We start from the raw sequence: 18,350 nt of genomic DNA, 5'->3' as shown, positions 1-18,350 counted from the left end.
CGTGGCCACTGCCCTGCCTCAGTTCTGGCCCCAAGCTCCTCTCAACCCACTCTGGAGAAAGTCTTCAAATGGTCTCTTTTTGCCAGTCCCACACCCAATGGAATGAATTTTCTAAAACCCCGACTGGGTAGAGTCCTTTCCCTCAATGGTGTCCCGTCGTCCATGCGACGGAGTAGGAACTTCTCAGCGGTGTCCATCTGGATCCGTTCCACACCTGCTTCTCTGGCCTTGTCTTCCTCCATCACTCCGGCTCCGAGACCCACTCGGGAAGGGGACTGTGCGATCTGATGCCGCTCGTGCCCAGCCTCCTCTCCCTGCTGCTGGCCACCTGCCCGCACGCCCCCATTCCTTTTTAGTCTGAGCCTGGGAAGCGTCCCCTCCTCCTTTTCCTCCCCAGACCTTGATCTGGTACAACTTCTGTGAGAGCATCAATCCAACTGCCTTGCTGTTAGGTAGCTGCCTCTTCTGCTAGTTTGTCAGAATTTTGAGCAGAGCAATCTTGTCACTATTTTTGTGACCCTGACACCCAAAGGATTCAGTACTCAGTAATTATTTGTTGGATAGATAACACAAGTTTGAAAAAAAATTAGTGTTTCCCTTTAATGTGTCTTCATATTTGAATCTGTAAAACTATTTTTCAGTTACTGTGAGAGGGACCCACCACCTGTATTTAACGTTTTAATGGAACACAACCATACATTTCCGTTCGTATGTTGTCTGAGTGGCTGTCACTCGGCAGAAGCAGAGCTGAGTAGTTGCAACAGAGATTTATGGCCCGTAAAACCTAAAATACAGCGGACACTGGAACCATGTGGGGGGTTGGGGCGCTAACCCCCCACCCCACACAATCACAGATCTGTACATAACTTTTGACCTTCCAAATCTTAATGACTAATAGCCTGCTTTTTTTTTTTTTTTTAAAGATTTTATTGATTTGAGAAAGAGAGAGCACAGGGGGAAGGGCAGAGGGAGAGAGGGAGAGAATCTCAAGCAGACTTTGTGCTGAGCACAGAGCCCGATGTGGGGCTCGATCTCGTGACCCCGAGATCATGACCTGAGCCGAAATCAACAGTCGGATGCTTAACTGACTGAGCCACCCAGGCGCCCCAACTAATAGCCTACTTTTGCCAGAAAGCCTTACTGATAACAGAAACAGGGGATTGACACATATTTTGTATGTTGTATGTATTGTATACCGCAGTCTTACCATCAAGTTAGCTACAGAAAAACATGGTCAAGGAAATCATAAGGAAGAGAAAATACATTTATAGTACTGTACTGTTTTATCGGGAAAAAGAAATCTGCCCATCAGTGAACCCGTGCAGTTCAAACTCACGTTGTTCAAGGGTCAACTGCCTTCGTGATCGGACTCTTCACGGAAAAAGTTTGCTGCCCCGATGTTTGATGTTCCTGCGTCTAATCCGCTTGGGCTCTGGTCTCCCCTCTGTAATGATGCTGTTACCGGACACCTGTGCAGACCAGTCTGGCCGCCTTGCACGGTCATGGCCAACCCTATGGTTGTCATTTCCGTAAGAGCTTTCTTTCCCATCAGTGTTACAATCAGGGGCAGGAATAAATAAACATGGGCAAGCAGTTCAAATAAACATTTTGCTGTAGCTAGAGAGCAGATCTGAGGATCACGAGACCCTGTCTCCGGTCCTTGTAACTCTTGGCCAGGTGACCTCCGTGACTCCGCCAGACACACAGGCTTCTCCCACGGGGTTGAATGAGAAGGCACAGACCCGTGGCTCCAGCAGAGTCAGGTGATGCTGCTGCTGCTGGATCGCTGGGCACAGTCCTAGGTGTTTCTCAGTGTGAGGAGAACCAGGGTAAGGATGGCCTACGGTCAAAGTTCCTCGACCACAGATGATACCGCGACGAGCACGTGTTTCCCTGATCCCTCTGAAGGATAGCTTCATTGAAAAACATCAGAAACTGAAAAACGGTTCTGTATTAAAGTTTATTGTTGAAACTGTTGTGGCACTAGGACATGTTTGTTCAGATGACTTCTGACGGAATCTGTCATCGAAACGATAAATAAAAACGGTTGGGAGACTCTGTCCTAAATCAGCTAGGAGACCCACCTCATGACAATTGTTGGGGTGACCAAGACAAAATGAACCAGAAAACCTGGTGACGGAAAATCTTCACTTGGAACATGAAACGGGAAAGGCGAGAGAATAAAAACAAATTGTGACTTTTCGATTACAGCCAGATTAAAAGGAACAATGGCAATGTTTCAGTTTTTTTTTTTAAAGATTTTATTTATTTGAGAGAGAGAGCGAGCACAAGAGAGCACAAGTAGGGGGAAGGGCAGAGGGAGAAGCAGGCTCCCCGCGGAGCAGGGAACCCGATGCAAGGCTCGATCCCAGGACCCTGAGATCATGACCTGAGCTGAAGGCAGATGCTTAACCAACGAGCCACCCAGGCGCCCCAATGGCAATGCTTCTAAATAACAGTTTGTCCAATGGCACTTGGTGTTTCTGACACGACTCCCCGAGGGGTTAACTGTTTCGGTCAGGTGGTTTTTGCATAGATTTGAGGCAGGTGGGCAATGGGCAGGTGGGTGGGCATGAGCCCCTTGGCAGATGATTGTTGATGTCTGTTCTTTAATTATCATTTACAAGAAAAGTTGCATCAATGAGCTGCCCTCCTGGGGCTAACATTCTAATAGGGGAGACAGGCAGAGACCCCATAAACAGGCAAATGCATGGTATGTTCAGATACAGGTGAACGATGTGAAGAAGGGAGAGTGAGTGAGCGCCAGCAGGGAGCGGGGGAGGGAGCAGGCCGTGTGGTTCCGGAAAGAGGGCGCCGGACTCAGACACCAGCTGGAGGTCACTGCAGGGAAACAGGCCACAGAGAGCAGGGACTCTACTGGGATATTGCACAGAATGCGTGTGAGATCATGAAATCTGAATGTCTCCGTGACAAATGGCCGGAGAATAAAGCCAGCTGCTGGTGCAGAGAGATAGTGCAGAATTTAGGGATTCTAGAATACCATTCCTGGTCCCGCGTGAGTATCAAGGGCTTGCTGTGGTTTCCGGAGGCCCTATTTTTAGTGGGATAAGCTCCTTTGGGAGGCATCAGTATCCAAGATGTTGGCCTCTTGATTGGTTTGGCTCGCGGATGGATCAGGGGAACCTTTGCGAAGGCAGGCCGCGAAGGAGCGGGGGAGCGGACGGTCTCCAAACTTATTAAAAGAAATTGAAATGACTTCATTCAATTTATTCGATTTACTTCACAAAAGAGAGAAGCAGGCTTGTATTTCCCATCACTTCTGAACAAAACAAGGTCATCACCCCTTTTGTGACATTGATTTGATCTTGGCTCACGTCTTTCTCACACACTCTGTTAGCTGCACTGGATCATTCTAGCTTCCTGAAATCGATCGAGTTTGCTTTGGGAAAGGGAGAAATCAGAAACATAAGACCATTTTTCTTTTATATTAATGAGGCAGAACTGGCCACTTAAGTTGGCACATTAACCTTCTACTTCCTCGCCTTCTTAGGGAACAAGAGTCTTTCCAGGAGCCAGGAACCCTCCCAGCCCCAGCACCCCTCCCGTCTGCGGAGCAGGTGCCCCAGAAGCAGGACAAAGAATGCTGCTTCCACGCTGGGCTGCAAGCAGATTCGCGCCTCCCCAGAGTCAACTCCTCTCCCAGCCCACTTCTCCCAAATTTGTTTGGTAGAACTCTTTTGAAAGAAGCAGTAGAGTGTCTCTAATCTACTGTTTTGTTATTTTAGTAAAAGTTCAGGTAATTCAAGAGCAGAATTACTTTTAAAAAAAATTTAAAGATTTTATTTATTTGAGAGAGAGAGAGAGAGAGAAATAGCACGAGCAGGGGATGGGGGGCGGGGAGCAGAAGGAGAAGCAGACTTCTGCTGAGCAGGGAGCCGGATGTGGGAACCAATCCCAGACCCTGGGATCATAACCTGAGCCGAAGGCAGACGCTTAACCAACTGAGCCACCCAGGCGCCCCAAGAGCAGAATTATTGATGGGAAAATCTTCACTCCTTGGCTGCAAGCAATATGAGATGCTTTCACTGTCACGGGATATTAAAAAACTATTATTTTCATTTAAAGTGATATTTTCACACTGCCAAAAAACACAGAAAGTAGAGACAAGTAAAAAAAAAAATCACATATAATTTTATCACCACAGCAAATTGCATTTTAATGTATGTTCTTCAATCATTTCTTTTTTAGAATTTCTTAAATAATTTCAGTGACAGCACACACACATTTCTGGTAAACTCCTTTTTACTTAACATTATACTGCAAATATTTTTTCAGGCTGCATACTACTTTTCATATCCAGACTGTTTAATGACTACATACAAAAAACACACTTTAGAATTAGATCTGAAAGCTTAAAAGATACACTTGTTAACTTAATTAGTATATATATATAGGAGACCACAATGAGGTCCTGGAAACTGTCAATGTAGAAATCTATTGACATAGGTAGATGCTCATCCTATGTTTTTAAATGGAAATATGTAAGACGCAAAACAATTATTTCTAGATGGTGGTTTTTCTTCTTTCTTTTCACCTTCTTTATTTTCTGTAACAAGCATATAATAATGGAATAACTATTTCACAATAAAAATAAACACATAAGGAAAACTTTCCAGGGAAAGAATACTGAGTGGAGATTTGCTGCTGAATAGCATCCTTCAAAAATACCACTAAAGTCCCTCTGAGGTTGGAATTAAAAATCCAGGAATCGTGGATGAAACAAACCATCTACAGAAAGGAAACACAGGGGAGGGAGCTTCTGCTGGGACAGCTGGAGAGCCTCGGAACAGCCAGGGTACAGGTGAGCTCACTGGGGCAGTGAGAGCAAGGAGGGTAATGCAGTCGTAACAGGAATTTCAAAGTACAGTCCTCTGGCCATATAGCTCAGAAACTCTTTGAGGTAAGGTTACCTGATCTGAGACCAGGGGTTCCTAGCCTGTGTCAGAGGTACATTTGTAATGGAAAATGATACATCTGTCCAGGGGTCACTCGTCCACACATCGAGCTAAGTGACTGAGCGCTGAGTCTAGGCTCAGCAAGGATGCTTTCCATTGTAGTTTGATTTTCCGTGGAGATTTGCTCAGAATTCCAAAATGCAGTTCCTTATATATATATATATATATATAGGCAAGTAAATAATAATAAATATAAATAAATATAAGACATATATATTTGGTTCCTGGCACACAGCTCCCAAAGTTTTGGATTCTCTGGAGTGATGAATATCTTTTGCATGCTAATGAGTTATCTGTGGTTGTGGGGCTGGGGGGGGGGGGGCGGTCCCAGGTAGCTTTAGGCTGGGGGCTGCTTGCCAGAAAAACCAAGGCATGATTAGAGGGCTGGAACTTGCAGCCCCAGTCCCTAACCATCTCCAGAAGGCTGCAGATGGAGTTAATTACTAATGGCCAATGATATTATCAATCATACTTACTTAATGAAACCTCTGTAGAAACCCCTAAACAAGGGGTTTCAGAGAGCTTCCCAGTTGTTGCTGGGAAGGTGGTGGCCCTGTAGGGCACACAGAAGTTCTGTACACTCACCCAATCCCACCCCATCCCTGCCCATGCACCTCTCTATTCGGGCGATCCTTGAGTTTGGATTCTTTATCACAAGCCAGTAATAGTTAAGTAAAGCATTCTCCTGAGTTTTGTGAGTCTTCTAGTGAGGTACTGAGCCTGAGGAGGGGGTCATGGGGACCCCAGATTCATAGCCAGTCAATGAGAAGTATAGCTGGCAACCGGGGACTTGGGCCATGTGTGACGTGGAGGTGGTCTGGTGAAACTGAGCTCTTACCTGTGGGGCCTGACATTCCAGGTCGTGTCAGAATCGAATTGACTTGTAGGACACCCCGTTGCTGTGTGGAGAAGTGGAGAATTTGCTGGTATTGGGAAAAACACCACACAGCTCTGATGTGGGAAGTCGTGTGGCCCTGGGAACATTCAGGAAGGACCTTCAGTTGAAGGCCAGGATGGGGAGAGAAGGGTTTCTGGGGGAGCTGGTTAAATGGAGATCTGAGGCCGGCCAGCCAAAGCGGGGAGGAGAGGGTTTGAAGAAAGAGGTTGGAAAGATTCTAGGCAGATGGAAAAGCACGTGTGAAGATCAGGACATGAGCTTCTCATTGTAAATATACATTTAAATTGATGTTCTAGGTTTTGTACTTTGTTCTCTTATGCGTTGGACTCGTGTGAGTCCATCTTCTGGGGTCCAGTTACCTCTGATGCTAACAAAGTTGATTCAGTTTACACATCAGATGATGAGATCAGGGAACACTGTGGGCCCACCAAGATAGAGCCATGCATCTGTGTGCCAAATGTCTTCTCGGAAAATACTTCTCACCTTTTTTTTTTGCATGATTATCCAAACTGCAGAGAAAACTTTTAAATATTTGTGGTTGGACAGTTTATTCACAGCAGGTAACTGGAAGATGGGTTCAGTGTTGTTTTGAAATAGGGCTTTCTTTTAAAAACCGACATTGATACTCTCCATGGTACTAGGAATGGCCTAGCAAGGATGGTGGTGGGCGCACGTAACACCACCCAACCAACAATGCTGGCTTTTCTCCACACCTGCTGTTTCTTTTCAAATAAGCATTCCACATCTGTGCTTATTCATTTCTATTCACAATATCAGGTCTCTAATTTACACCCTGGAGATGAGTGTCAATACCAGGGCCATCACTCCTAGAAACTTCATGTTTCCTCAGAGCATTTCCTGTGGTGCTTGGCACCAACGGGCCCTCATGGTGTGCGGCTTGCCTAATATATGTATAGGAGCTCTCCAAGAATGTTCCATTCCAGATTACTCAAACACAGGCTCATTGTTACTCATTCCAGCCACTGCAATAGTTCTCAAGAAATGCAATATCACCACACCCACGAAGACAGCAATGCAAAGTCACTGAGCTTTTCTGAAACATTACACAGAGAATCCTTGTGGTTTTTCCTGACTCAACCTCCTGTTTTAAACATTTACTAGAAAAGTTTGCTGATACAGCAGGAAAGTCACCGTTAGATTTTAAATGGATGGTTTGCTTTTTAGATAAAAACGGCCATTGCCTGGCCAGGCGATCCCTTCCGGCCCCGAGGGAGGCTCCTGGAGCGAGGTGTCCTGGGCCGCCCTCCCAACACCCCAGCATTTACCGAAAATCTATCTTCAGAGATGGACTCAAAAGCTCTATTGATGCTTTTTATTGATAATTCTAGTACAACCTTAGACATAGTTGTCAAATATTCCTTTACAAGCTTCAGAGAAAAATAAGATTCTTCTGCAAAGATTTTATTTCTATGCTTTTGATATATTCACATTCAGTTACACATTTCATGTTCAAGCCTGTTCCTTTATAGTGGTTTGTGATTTCCCATTTCTTTACAGAGGCTGTTTTTTCCCTTTAACTTGTCTCAGTATTCTATTCTGGAGGAAAAAAAAAAAAGACCACCACCAGGAAAGGAGCAAAGCCCTAGAAACTTCTCCCGTGCCTGAACCCATGAGAGCAAACCCTGTTCGGGCTCCACACACCCAACACAGCACGCAGATTTGGAAGGAAGCAATCAGGACAGCATCACTGAACCCAAGAGCTATAGTGGATATAAAATACTGGGTGCTCCACATGACAGAGGGAGCCGTCTCATTTGTCCTACTGGGTCAGTGTGAGAAGCTACTTGCCGGGATTGTCAGTAACGTGCCCTCACTGATACCAGCCCCTGGGACATGCGGGCTCATGCCTAGTGACCTTCCTTTTGCTCACGTTTACAGATATTGGCTCTCCGTTCCCTCGCCATGATCTTTAAGGCTTCGTGACCTGAGTCTGGCAGTTTTGGGGTCATGTTGGGGAGGTTGGATTTTCTGAGAGAGTGAAGCCAAATGAGGCTGATTAATGCCACTGTGGTTGCCACACACCATCTTGTCCCAGGACTGGCCTCTGAGGGGAAAAAAAGGGCGCTCAGGCAGGACGGTCCCTGGGAGGATGGGTAGGGACAGAAGGACAGATGTCCTTGGGAAATATTCTGAGGTCATTCCCTTTCTCCCCCGGCAAGGATTTCTGGTGCTATGTCTACAAAGAAAAGCCCTGAGAAGACGGATAATGAGAATCAAAGACAGTGGTTATACCTTTTCATCTGTACACTGTGCTATAGGAAATGAGGTCTGCCGCATTTGGTGTAAACACCTCTCTTTTTGATGTGTTGTGAATGCCTCAAAAAAAAAAAGAAAACTTGATAAACACTCCATTTAGATCCAGGTCAACATGAGGAAATCTTCTGGTGTGACTCTATTGTCCTAGAGAAGAGCTCTCCTTGGAGTAACCCATTCGGGGGTCTGAGCCCCTGGAGCATGCAGCTGGGGGACCGGGCAGGTGCAGAAAGAGCATAAACCTTTCTGGTACAGAATCGGTCTTGGTTCTATTTTGTTATCCCTGGAAATGCTCCTTCTTTAAAGATTTCTGCCTTAACACCCTGCACCTTTGTTAACATTGAGAATCATTATAAAGCCATTTCTAAACATGTCTCCTCTACAGGCACCTTACCCATTAAGTTTACAGTGAAGCCAAATGTACTAGCTTATTCCCCAAGCTGCAAAGTGAATGTTTAAAATCAAATTACAGACTTCGTAATATTTTCAGAAAAACAATTTCTTCCTAAGGTCTCAAATAATTAAATGGAAGGAAAAGTACATGAAGTTTTGATTTCTTTCCTATAATGTCAACATTCAACATTCAAATTAACTTTCATAATTTCCCACTAGTTGACAGGCTGATTTATGCATAGTTGATATTCCATCCATGCGATATATAAAGGTAGAATTCTTAGGGATAAACACAGAGTTTGACTATTGCCTGTGGTTCTTTGCGAATAGATGCTCTCTGATAATTTAAATAAAAGCATTGCTCTTAAAGCGGAGAATATAGTTCTCAGACCCCACTGTGGGCCAACTTATAGAGAACCACCGACAATAGTCCCTCCGAACTATTTCTTCACCAATGGCTTCTTCCCAATCTTTGCTGAAGGTACGGAGCAGGAAATTAAACCTGAGAAATCTCTCTCTGCGTACTTAAACCCAGCGTGACTTGAATTCCCGCGAAAATGACAATCCGTACAAAAGGTGCATGCGCCTTCCTCTGTGCTCCGCGGTCTGCGTATTGCTGAGGCCTGAGAACACTTAGTGTTGTTTTTCGAGGGCACAAAGAAAGGGATCCCAGGAGCTTCTCCTGTAACTTTGTTTTTGTGGTTTTGGAAGGAGCGTGAGGGGTGCTGTGTCTGTGTGTGCGCGCGTGCATGCGGGAGAGAGAGAGAGAGTTTGGAGAAAGAGCAGGGAACGGCGGGACCCTTTGTACGTTTCCAAGTTGGACGGCAGGGGGCGCCGGCTCGCGGGGCTGAGGCTACACATCGAACCAGTGGTCTCCCATGCAGGCGCGGTTCCACTCGCAGCTGCAGGTCCAGCACCACTCCAGCCCGCACTGCGGCTGCGGGCACTTCATGTGCATGCATCCTCCTGCGGGCAGACAAAGGACACAGGCAAACACCCGGAGAACACTCCGTCCCGCACCCACACACTGCTCCCGAAATGACTTTCTAAGGGGATGTCACGAGCCATCCAAGGGCATTCTGAAGTTAGGACGTTCATTCATTAAGAAAGGAGTGAGGGTGAGGGACGCCACTCCCATCTAGGACAAATTTTATTTACAAATCTGAGTTTATTTACTTCTCCTGAAATGGGATTTAGAGACAAATGCTTTGTGTTTCACAGACGGGGTCAATTCCTTATTGAAATGTATATTGTTTAATGTCTTAAATAGATGTTAATATACTTAATTCCTTAACATATAACCTATAATATTACTTGGCTTGGCAAAATTTATGAAAAAGGAGGTGGGGAAGCAGTATTAAAAGTATTTAATGGAGGGGCACCTGGATGGCTAGTCGTTAAGCGTCTGCCTTCGGCTCAGGTCATGATCCCAGGGTCCTGGGATCAAGTCCCGCATCGGGCTCCCTGCTCAGCGGGAAGCCTGCTTCTCCCTCTCTCACTCCCCCTGCTTGTGTTCCCTCTCTTGCTACGTCTCTCTCTGTCAAATAAATAAATAAAATCTTTAAAAAAATAAATAAAATAAGTATTAAATGGAGAATGCATTCTTTAATGCTACTGAAATTGTATTTAAGATGGGAGAAACTAGGTACTCTACGTGGATGACCTCATTACTCCTCAAAAGCACCGAGCGAGTAGGAGTGTTACTCCGCTGTAGAATTTTCTCAAGGTCAAGTAATTCTAACTGGCAACGCCTGAGATGTACCCAGGGTCTGTTCTTTCATGGAACAGGGCATTTGCAGCATGAGATGAACGGTCCCTTATTCCGGGACTTATTTTAGAATTCCTCCCCCTCCTGCATTTGTGCAATTCATTTTTTTATTTGCTTCTGGGGCTCAGACATCGAGTCCGCAGTGGAGTGCAGAGGAAGTTACTTATATGAAGTTAAACACAGAGAATAGTTTCTGACTGGATTTCCTAGATAATTCAGGCAAAAGCAGTTCTTTACTTCAATCTGACATAACACTGGATGTGTTGTTATTCAATTTTACCAATTATCTTGTTAAGTCATTTTTTCTTGCCAAATTTTCCAGGTAATTGCTTCCATACTGTCTTATTTTTATTATTAGAAATATGGCATGAGAACTTCCACTGATTTAAAATATTTATGAATATGTAACTAAAGGAATTTGTTGTAGGATAATTTAAGGGCATTTAAAATCCCCTACTTTGCTACTTCTAAATTATAAATATGCAGAAAATAAAGGGAAAACTCACCTATGATACTTTTATCTTAATATTTCCCATTTAGGATTACACAATTCCAGGACTGTATAATTTTCAATACATATTTAATGATTATATGCTTATGATGTAAATAATATAATGTCTTCCTACAATACCCAAATCCTCAAAAATACTAACATTGCAAATAACATTTTATTATAGAAACTAGAATCACGATGGCGCCATAGAATAAGAAGAAAGGAATTAGGAAGAGAGAATATTTATGTTATTAACTTTCTTATAACTTTCCTGTGCTAAACAGATGCAAGGCAATATGCTAGCTCCCATAATACGGAGAAGCACCAGGGACTCTGATTCTAAAAGCTTTGCCAACGTAAACATAAATGTGAGTGAGAAGCTGCTGACAACTTCACTGGACTTTGTGGGCATTTAAATGAAGAAAACATGGCTTCCCTCCTAGAGAATTCTGTCCACTGGCTGATGCGCCTATGCCTATCAGCCCCGTGGCTGGGGCCAGCGACTCTTTCATTAGATTTAATGAGGGAGTAGAAGTTCCTGAAGGACCTGAAGGGAGATTTAACTGGCAACAGGCACTTGTTGATCAGAAAATGGAAACAGAATCTCATCTGTCTGAGGTGGAGGGGAAGGGAGACGCTTTCCCAGACTGACGATGGCAGGAGGGAGCAGCGAGGCTTAGCCTGTGTTTGAAATGGGAATGAGCCTCACGTTTCTTTGTGGCTTTGCTGTGGGAAGAAGTCCTTTCTGGTTTTCAGATGACTATGACACAGGCCATGAATTTACTTTGAGAATGAGATCATGCAACCAGCTTTTCTTGCCCATAGAGCTCACATTTGTCTCTGTTGTATGCTTTAAAAACAGTTTAGATTAATAATAGCTTATTATTAATAAGCTTAAAGTTTCAGCTTTTCTGTTCATGGGTTAAAAATCTATCGGTGAAAAATCAGGGCTTTCCATTTATAGTAAATCCTGGTATTTCAAAGAAATCGGGAATCAGGGGGCGCCTGGGTGGTTCAGTCAGTTAAGCAGTTAAGCGTCTGCCTTCCGCTCAGGCCATGATCCCAGCGTCCCAGGATCGAGTCCCCGATCGGGCTCCCTGCTCAGCGGGGAGTCTGCTTCTCCTTCTCCCTCTGCTTGTGCTCCCTCTCTGTCTTTCTCTCTCAAATAAAGTCTGAAAATATATATCTGTTTACGTGTTATCCCCTTTACTAGCTACTTTTTAATTCAAGGAGTATTTGTCAGGTGCTCTTCTGGGCCCAGGGGAGAGACAGGCAAGGTTCCTGCCCTTCGGTAATAGCAAAATGGTCTCTTACTATTGAATGTGCATTCTCGAAATCCGTGTGAGCTGGGGCACTGGCCCGTGCTTATCAGCACTGCACACGCTGCCTGGTGAAAGTTCTTTGCATCTTCTCTGACTTCCAGGTGCCCCCGCAGCGCCGGCCGGGCAGTGAGGACCGCGAGTTCTTGCCCCTGGTTCCACTGACGTCCTCTCTTCGAGCGGATGCCGGCCCACCTTCCAGGCGCATTCCAGCGCACAGAGGAACGCGAGGACTCACGGCGCACGTTTACTTTATTTATTTCCAGGACACCATGGTCTCTGAGCCAGGGACTTGGCCTGAGCGGAGCCCACTCCTGCTGCCCTGGGCTGTGTCGGCGCTCTCGTTTGCATTAATGCAGACCTTCTGAAGGACACAACCGAGCAAACGGAGGGAGGCTTGCGGGCCCCTCCGGAGACTGCCGGTTGCACTCCCCGGCGAGCCATGGGTTCGCAGCCCACCGCGCAGGTGCAGCGAAGGCTCCACGAGGAGAACGTGGGAACAGGTGTACCTGGGGCTCCGTTCTGTTTCTTGCCCGCGACAACGTCGCCGCTAGCTCACACGAGCACGCGCGTCTCACGCTTAGAACGGGCTCCGGGCTCCGGGCTGTGATGGCTCTACGCTGGTTGGCACATTCCGGATGGATGGCAGCAGGTGCCCCGCTGGTTGGTGCGAGGTATCAGATCACCGTGAACGGGGCAGCCCAAAGCCGAACTCTGAGCACAGCCTAGCGCTGCAGAGCCCGGAGGATGCATGCTGACCACCCGCAGGCCCCGCGACCCCGGTGCCGGGACCCGGTGCCGGCATCCCAGCCCGGGGAGCTCAAGGGGGGAGGAGAAACTGAAGCCACAAGTGTGGACGCACCATCGTGGAGCTGAGGGGGCCTCCCTCCGTGTCCTTCGGTGGATTAATTACAGGGGCTACTTGTCCATTAGGACAGGAGTGGGAAGGACAGTCCTTCCATCTGCAAGCTCCCCCATGTGTCCCCATAGCCACGGTGGCCTCCAGCGTTTACTGAGTGTGTGTGTATGTGTGGGGGGGTACACCAGCCCTTCCTGGGAGGTGATGTCTTGGGTTTGGAGTGCCCTTAAGAAGAGAGCCGTTCAAATATGGATCCCGCGTTTCTAAGCCTGTTCACCCACACAAAGCAGGGCCTACAGGTGGGCTCCTAAAACACTGACTGCAGTTAATGTCGGTTAATCCAGAGGCATCTCCAAATGGTCACTTTACATTCTTAAAATTTAGAGAGTAGTTAGTAAAAGGCTAAAGGAATAGGTGTACTGAGAAACATAGGCATGTAAAGGATATTTTAATGAAGCAGGCAAGTGTCATAATAATATAAGGCACTAAATCTCCCACAGCAAGGATGAAGAAACCAAAGCCCCAATGCATGCTGGTGTTCAAAGGTATATAAATTGGTGTGATAGGGGAAAAAAAAAAAAAGAATTTCATGGCCAAAAAATTTGGGAACCAGGTAATTAAACAAAATTAAACAGATTTCTTTACAAAAGGAATTATGACTTGCTAATGTAGATTGTGAATGGGAATATATTGTGATTTCTGTGAGTGTTAGATGATCTGATATTTATAGGGAACTTAGGATAAGCATCCAGTATATGCTCAATACAAGTTAATTATTTGTGTTGTTGTTACTACCCAAGAGGGACGTCCGACAGGAGTGACCTGGTAACCCTTTCCCTACTAAGTAACTCTGGATAGCAGAATACTGAGAAACATTCGGCTGGGAAGTTTCCCTAATATCTATATTTTCGGCTACACCAGTGGACAACTTACCAGATACAAAGTGTCTAACACTGTTAATAACTACTAATAATAAGGACAGTTAGTGTTTATTGATTGTCTAAGCCAGGCACTTGGCTGAGTATCCGCCATGCACGACATCTCACGGTTCTACTGTTGTGAGGTGGCTTCTGTTTTCATCTCTACTTGAGAGAGGAGGATCTCAGGCTTAGGCAGTTAAAAAACTTGACCTGGGAGAGCTGAGATTTGCATTCTGGCCAATGGCTCCAAATTCCCTGAGTGCTGAGCTCCTCAGTTACACATCCTCCTAGAGTTCCTAGAGTAACCACGCAGCTCGTGCTCTCCAAGGAGAGCTCACCAAATCCTCACTTTTTCAGTAGCCCAGACTCACCATTTTTTTCAACAGGCACATGGCAACGGGGACAGGGCTTGGTGGTTTTCTTGATTGTTTCTTTGGAGGCCTCTTCCCACCGAGCTTGCTCCGCAGCCTTCTCATCAACTCTGTAAGCCTGCAGAATAAAGACAGAAAGAGTTGAAACTCAGATCTTTCTTTTGCGGTTGACGTGTAGGTTCTTTTGAGACACTGGTCCAAGAAATTCTTAGCGCTGGGAGTGCCTTCAGGCAAGAAGCTCAAACATAAACTCACCTGACGAGTGGTGGACAAGGCCTGACGTGCACCGAACACGTGGCCTTTGCTTACAAGTTGAGGAAACATGGCTTGATTTTATAGTGCGAGATCCTTTCTTTGGTTGTTTTGAATAATTGTGATGAAGAACGTCTATCAGGTGTGAAACATGCAGGCAAGTGATAAAGACCCTACGGACTCTTCTTCCTTCGATGCTTCGTCAGGGGAGCGTACTAGTGTTTCCCTCACATCGAGGATTAGGTGGGTTCAACAGTTGCCCAAAGCTGGTAAGTGGGACATTTCAAGGTTCTTCTACTTCTTGTTATCCTTCATTCTTGCACCTGGAGAATGGGGCGCTCCAAGTGTTGTCACAGAAGGGACAGGATCCAGAAGAAGAGAACGAAGTTGACATGAGCCAGAAGGCAGAGGGCGTTGGGAAGAGCCAGGGGTGAAGACTGTGGGTCCGGGGACAGCTGCCTGGGCTCCAATCCCAGGCCCGTCCAGGTGGGGGACTGTAAGACACTCTGTCACCTCTCTGAAAGTTCTCATCTCTTAGACGGAAATAAACAATGCCTAGTGCATTGGGGGTAGCAGGGGTTGAGTGAATTTCTTTTTTTTTTTTTTATTTTTTTTAACTTTTTTTTTTTTTAAAGATTTTTATTATTTATTTGAGAGAGAGAGAGAAACAGCATGAGAGGGGACAGGGTCAGAGGGAGAAGCAGGCTCCCCGCTGAGCAGGGAGCCTGATGTGGGACTCGATCCCAGGACCCCGGGATCATGACCTGAGCTGAAGGCAGTCACTTAACCAACTGAGCCACCCAGGCGCCCTTGAGTGAATTTCTTGAAAGGATTGGAACTAGTATCTGATGCATGTTGTTAAGTGATCATATGAATTACCTCAGGATCTATCATATGGCAAGCTCTCAGAAATGTTTGCTAATATTATTATTGTTACAGAACTGAGTTATTCCTGACTCTTACACGAAGAGGAGGAGAGGTTTCATGCAACCACATAGATATTCATTCTGCTCCTGTCTAATCAGTCAGACCCTGCAATCTCTTAAGCTTACTTCAGTATTGAATGACATGGGCAGAAAAAGAATGGTATATTTTTGGATTCAGTACAAAAAAATTGTAGTCTAGGTCTATATTTAAATATGTTCCAACATGTTAATCCAAACAGAATCCTTCCATTTTGGCCTCAAGAGTAGTCAAAATTTTTTTTCTTCTATGCTTTAAAATTAATATGAGCACGCAAGTCATTTTATTAACTTGTAATGACTATTTAAAAATATCTCCAGAGCTATTTTTATGTTAAGAAACTACTAAAACTACTCAGATAACATAAAATGCTCTAATACTCTGATATTACTCTAAAAATAATAATGATAATACTTTAGAAATTTATAACATTATTTTTTACACTTTGACTTCTATTATTTCAGTTGCTCCTCCCAATAACCTAGAGAAAATGGTGGGGTTTCTAATAAGATACCAAACTTATTTTACAAATGAGGCCTCTGAGTAACTAATAAAGGTCAAGTGCCAGGTTCAGAATGCTTACATTGGATATGGCAGGATCAGTGCCTATTAAATGTAAAAATTTGGAAAACCTGGGGGCGGCTCAGTTGGTTGAACCTCTGCCTCTGGTTCAGGTCATGATCCCAGGGTCCTGGGATCGAGTCCTGCACGAGGCTCCCTGCTCAGCGGGGAGTCGTCTTCTCTCTCTTCCCCTCCCCCTGCTCGTGTGCGCACGCGCTCTCTCTCTCTCTCAAAAAAAATTTGGAAAACCTGAAGGATGGAAACCCACACCAAGGATGCTCACATACAGCTTTCTAACACATAGCATTGTGCTTTGAGAATCAAACTCTGCCCAGCACCATCGTGCTTAGCAGGTTTTCTAAGGGATGAGAGTGATAACAGCTATAGTAAGTAGTCATCGTCTGGTCACCCCAGTGCAGGGAGGTCCCTAGGGAAGGTGCCGAATCTGGTGAGCAGAATCCTCCACCCTGTGTATGCATCCAACTTTTAGCATTTCACTATCAGATTCTAAATACTTTTAAAATGTTAAAGTTTTTCAGTCTCAGTAAAGACACTAAAAGCAAAGGCAACAAAAGCAAAAATAAACAGGTGGGACTCCTTCAAATTAAAAAGCTTCTGCACAGCAAAGGAAACCATCAGCAACCTGAAAAGGCAACTTGCTGAATGGGAGAAGATATTTGCAAATCTTTTTTTTTTTTTTTAAGATTTTATTTATTTATTTGACAGAGAGAGACATAGTGAGAGAGGGAATACAAGCAGGGGGAGAGGGAGAGGGAGAAGCAGGCTTCCCGCGGAGCAGGGAGCCCGATGTGGGGCTTGATCCCAGGATCCTGGGATCCTGACCTGAGCCAAAGGCAGACACTTAACGACTGAGCCACCCAGGCACCCCGATATTTGCAAATCTTGTATCTGTCAAGAGGTGAATATCCAAAATATATATAGAACTCAGATAATTCAATAGGAATAAAACCAATCTGATAAAAAAAAAAATGGGCAGAGGATCTGAATAGACATTTTTCCAAAGAAGGCCTACAAATAGCCTACAGGTACATAAAAAGGTGTTCCACATCTCTCATCATCAGGGAAATGCAAATCAAAGCCACGGTGAGCTATCTCCTCACACCTGTTAGAATGGCTGTTACAAAAAGACAAGAGAACAGGTGTTGGCAGATGTGGAGAAAAGGGAGCTCTTGTGCACTGTTGGTGGGAACGAAAATTGGCCCAGACGCTGTGGAAAACAGTATCCTGCCCTTTGTGCCCTTTGTGATGGCACAGATAGACCTTGAGGGCATTATGCCAAGTGAAGTAAGACAGAGAGAAAGACAAATACTATATGATCTCACTTATATGCAGAATCTAAACCTGAACCCACAGATACAGGAAACAAACTGATGGTGGCCAGAGGTGGGTTTGGGGAATGAAAGTAGTTAACTATACTGTAGTGTATATTTGGAAGTTGCAAAGAGAGTAGACCCTAAAAGTTCTTATGAGAAGGAAAAAGGTTGTATCTCTGTATGGTGATGGATGTTAACTAAACTTATGGTAATCATTTCACTATATATATATATAATCACTATGTTGTACATCTAAAACTAATATGTTACATATCAATTATATCTCAAAAAGAGAACAGTGTATTATGATGCAAATAACTGTGTTTGCCTATTTTTTAATTTTAAGTCCAGTATAGTTAACATACAGTGTCATATTAGTTTCAGGTGTGCAGTGTAGTGATTCGACACTTTCCATCCATCACCCGGTGCTCATCATGACATAAATGTGTTTATACCTCACTTGCAGTATTAAGTGGTTTTTATTGTAATTAGTGTTTATATTTCTGTTATTTCCAATGGAAAGTGAATTTGTCCAGAGCCAAGATAACGTCTGCGTCCTCACATCTCCAGGGTCTGGCACAGTGCCCGTTACCCAGGCGGTGCTCAGTGGGCACTCAGTATGTTACAGCCCAGTGAATGAAGAAATGACACAACCCACAGAGACACAAACATGATAATAACCTGGGAATAAGACCCCAAGAACCAGGTGGGGCAATGGGGTGCATCCTGATGGTGGTTCTTGCAGTGAAGAAGCAAATTTCTTTCTGTTAAAGAAATCCCATTCACAAAAAAGACTTCCTTTATAACTCAGAGGGTGTCCTCTGATTTGTTAATACTTTGTTAGGATGTAATGGAGTAAGTTTAATGCCTGAGAACAACCATAGGTATGAGAACTTCCTTCGGCCCCGGGACAATTTACAGGCCATTCGTGGCTGAGAGTGCAGTGTGATAAAGCTGTGGTTAATGAGA

At 44.8% G+C, this 18,350-nt stretch overlaps 1 protein-coding gene across 4 annotated transcripts in view; it reads right to left on the bottom strand.

Annotated features, from left to right (window-relative positions):
* The window catches only part of PRKN (parkin RBR E3 ubiquitin protein ligase), a 1,297,079-nt gene that overhangs the window by 12,837 nt on the left and 1,265,892 nt on the right, over positions 1-18,350 (bottom strand). For 2 of the 4 annotated variants that reach the window (XM_078054492.1, XM_078054493.1), the window contains exons 11-12: positions 14,272-14,389; positions 7,194-9,507 (exon numbers count right to left, since the gene is read on the bottom strand). In XM_078054492.1, coding sequence (XP_077910618.1) covers positions 9,395-9,507; positions 14,272-14,389 — 231 coding nt within the window. In that variant the 3' untranslated portion in view covers positions 7,194-9,394. Of the gene's footprint in view, positions 1-7,193; positions 9,508-14,271; positions 14,390-18,350 lie in introns of those variants that run through there. The other 2 variants (XR_013441028.1, XM_078054494.1) reach the window with 1 other exon arrangement.

Source organism: Halichoerus grypus, chromosome 9 (genome assembly GCF_964656455.1).
Source record: "Halichoerus grypus chromosome 9, mHalGry1.hap1.1, whole genome shotgun sequence".
NCBI lineage: Eukaryota > Metazoa > Chordata > Mammalia > Carnivora > Phocidae > Halichoerus > Halichoerus grypus.
This window is presented reverse-complemented; position numbering and strand designations above follow the sequence as displayed.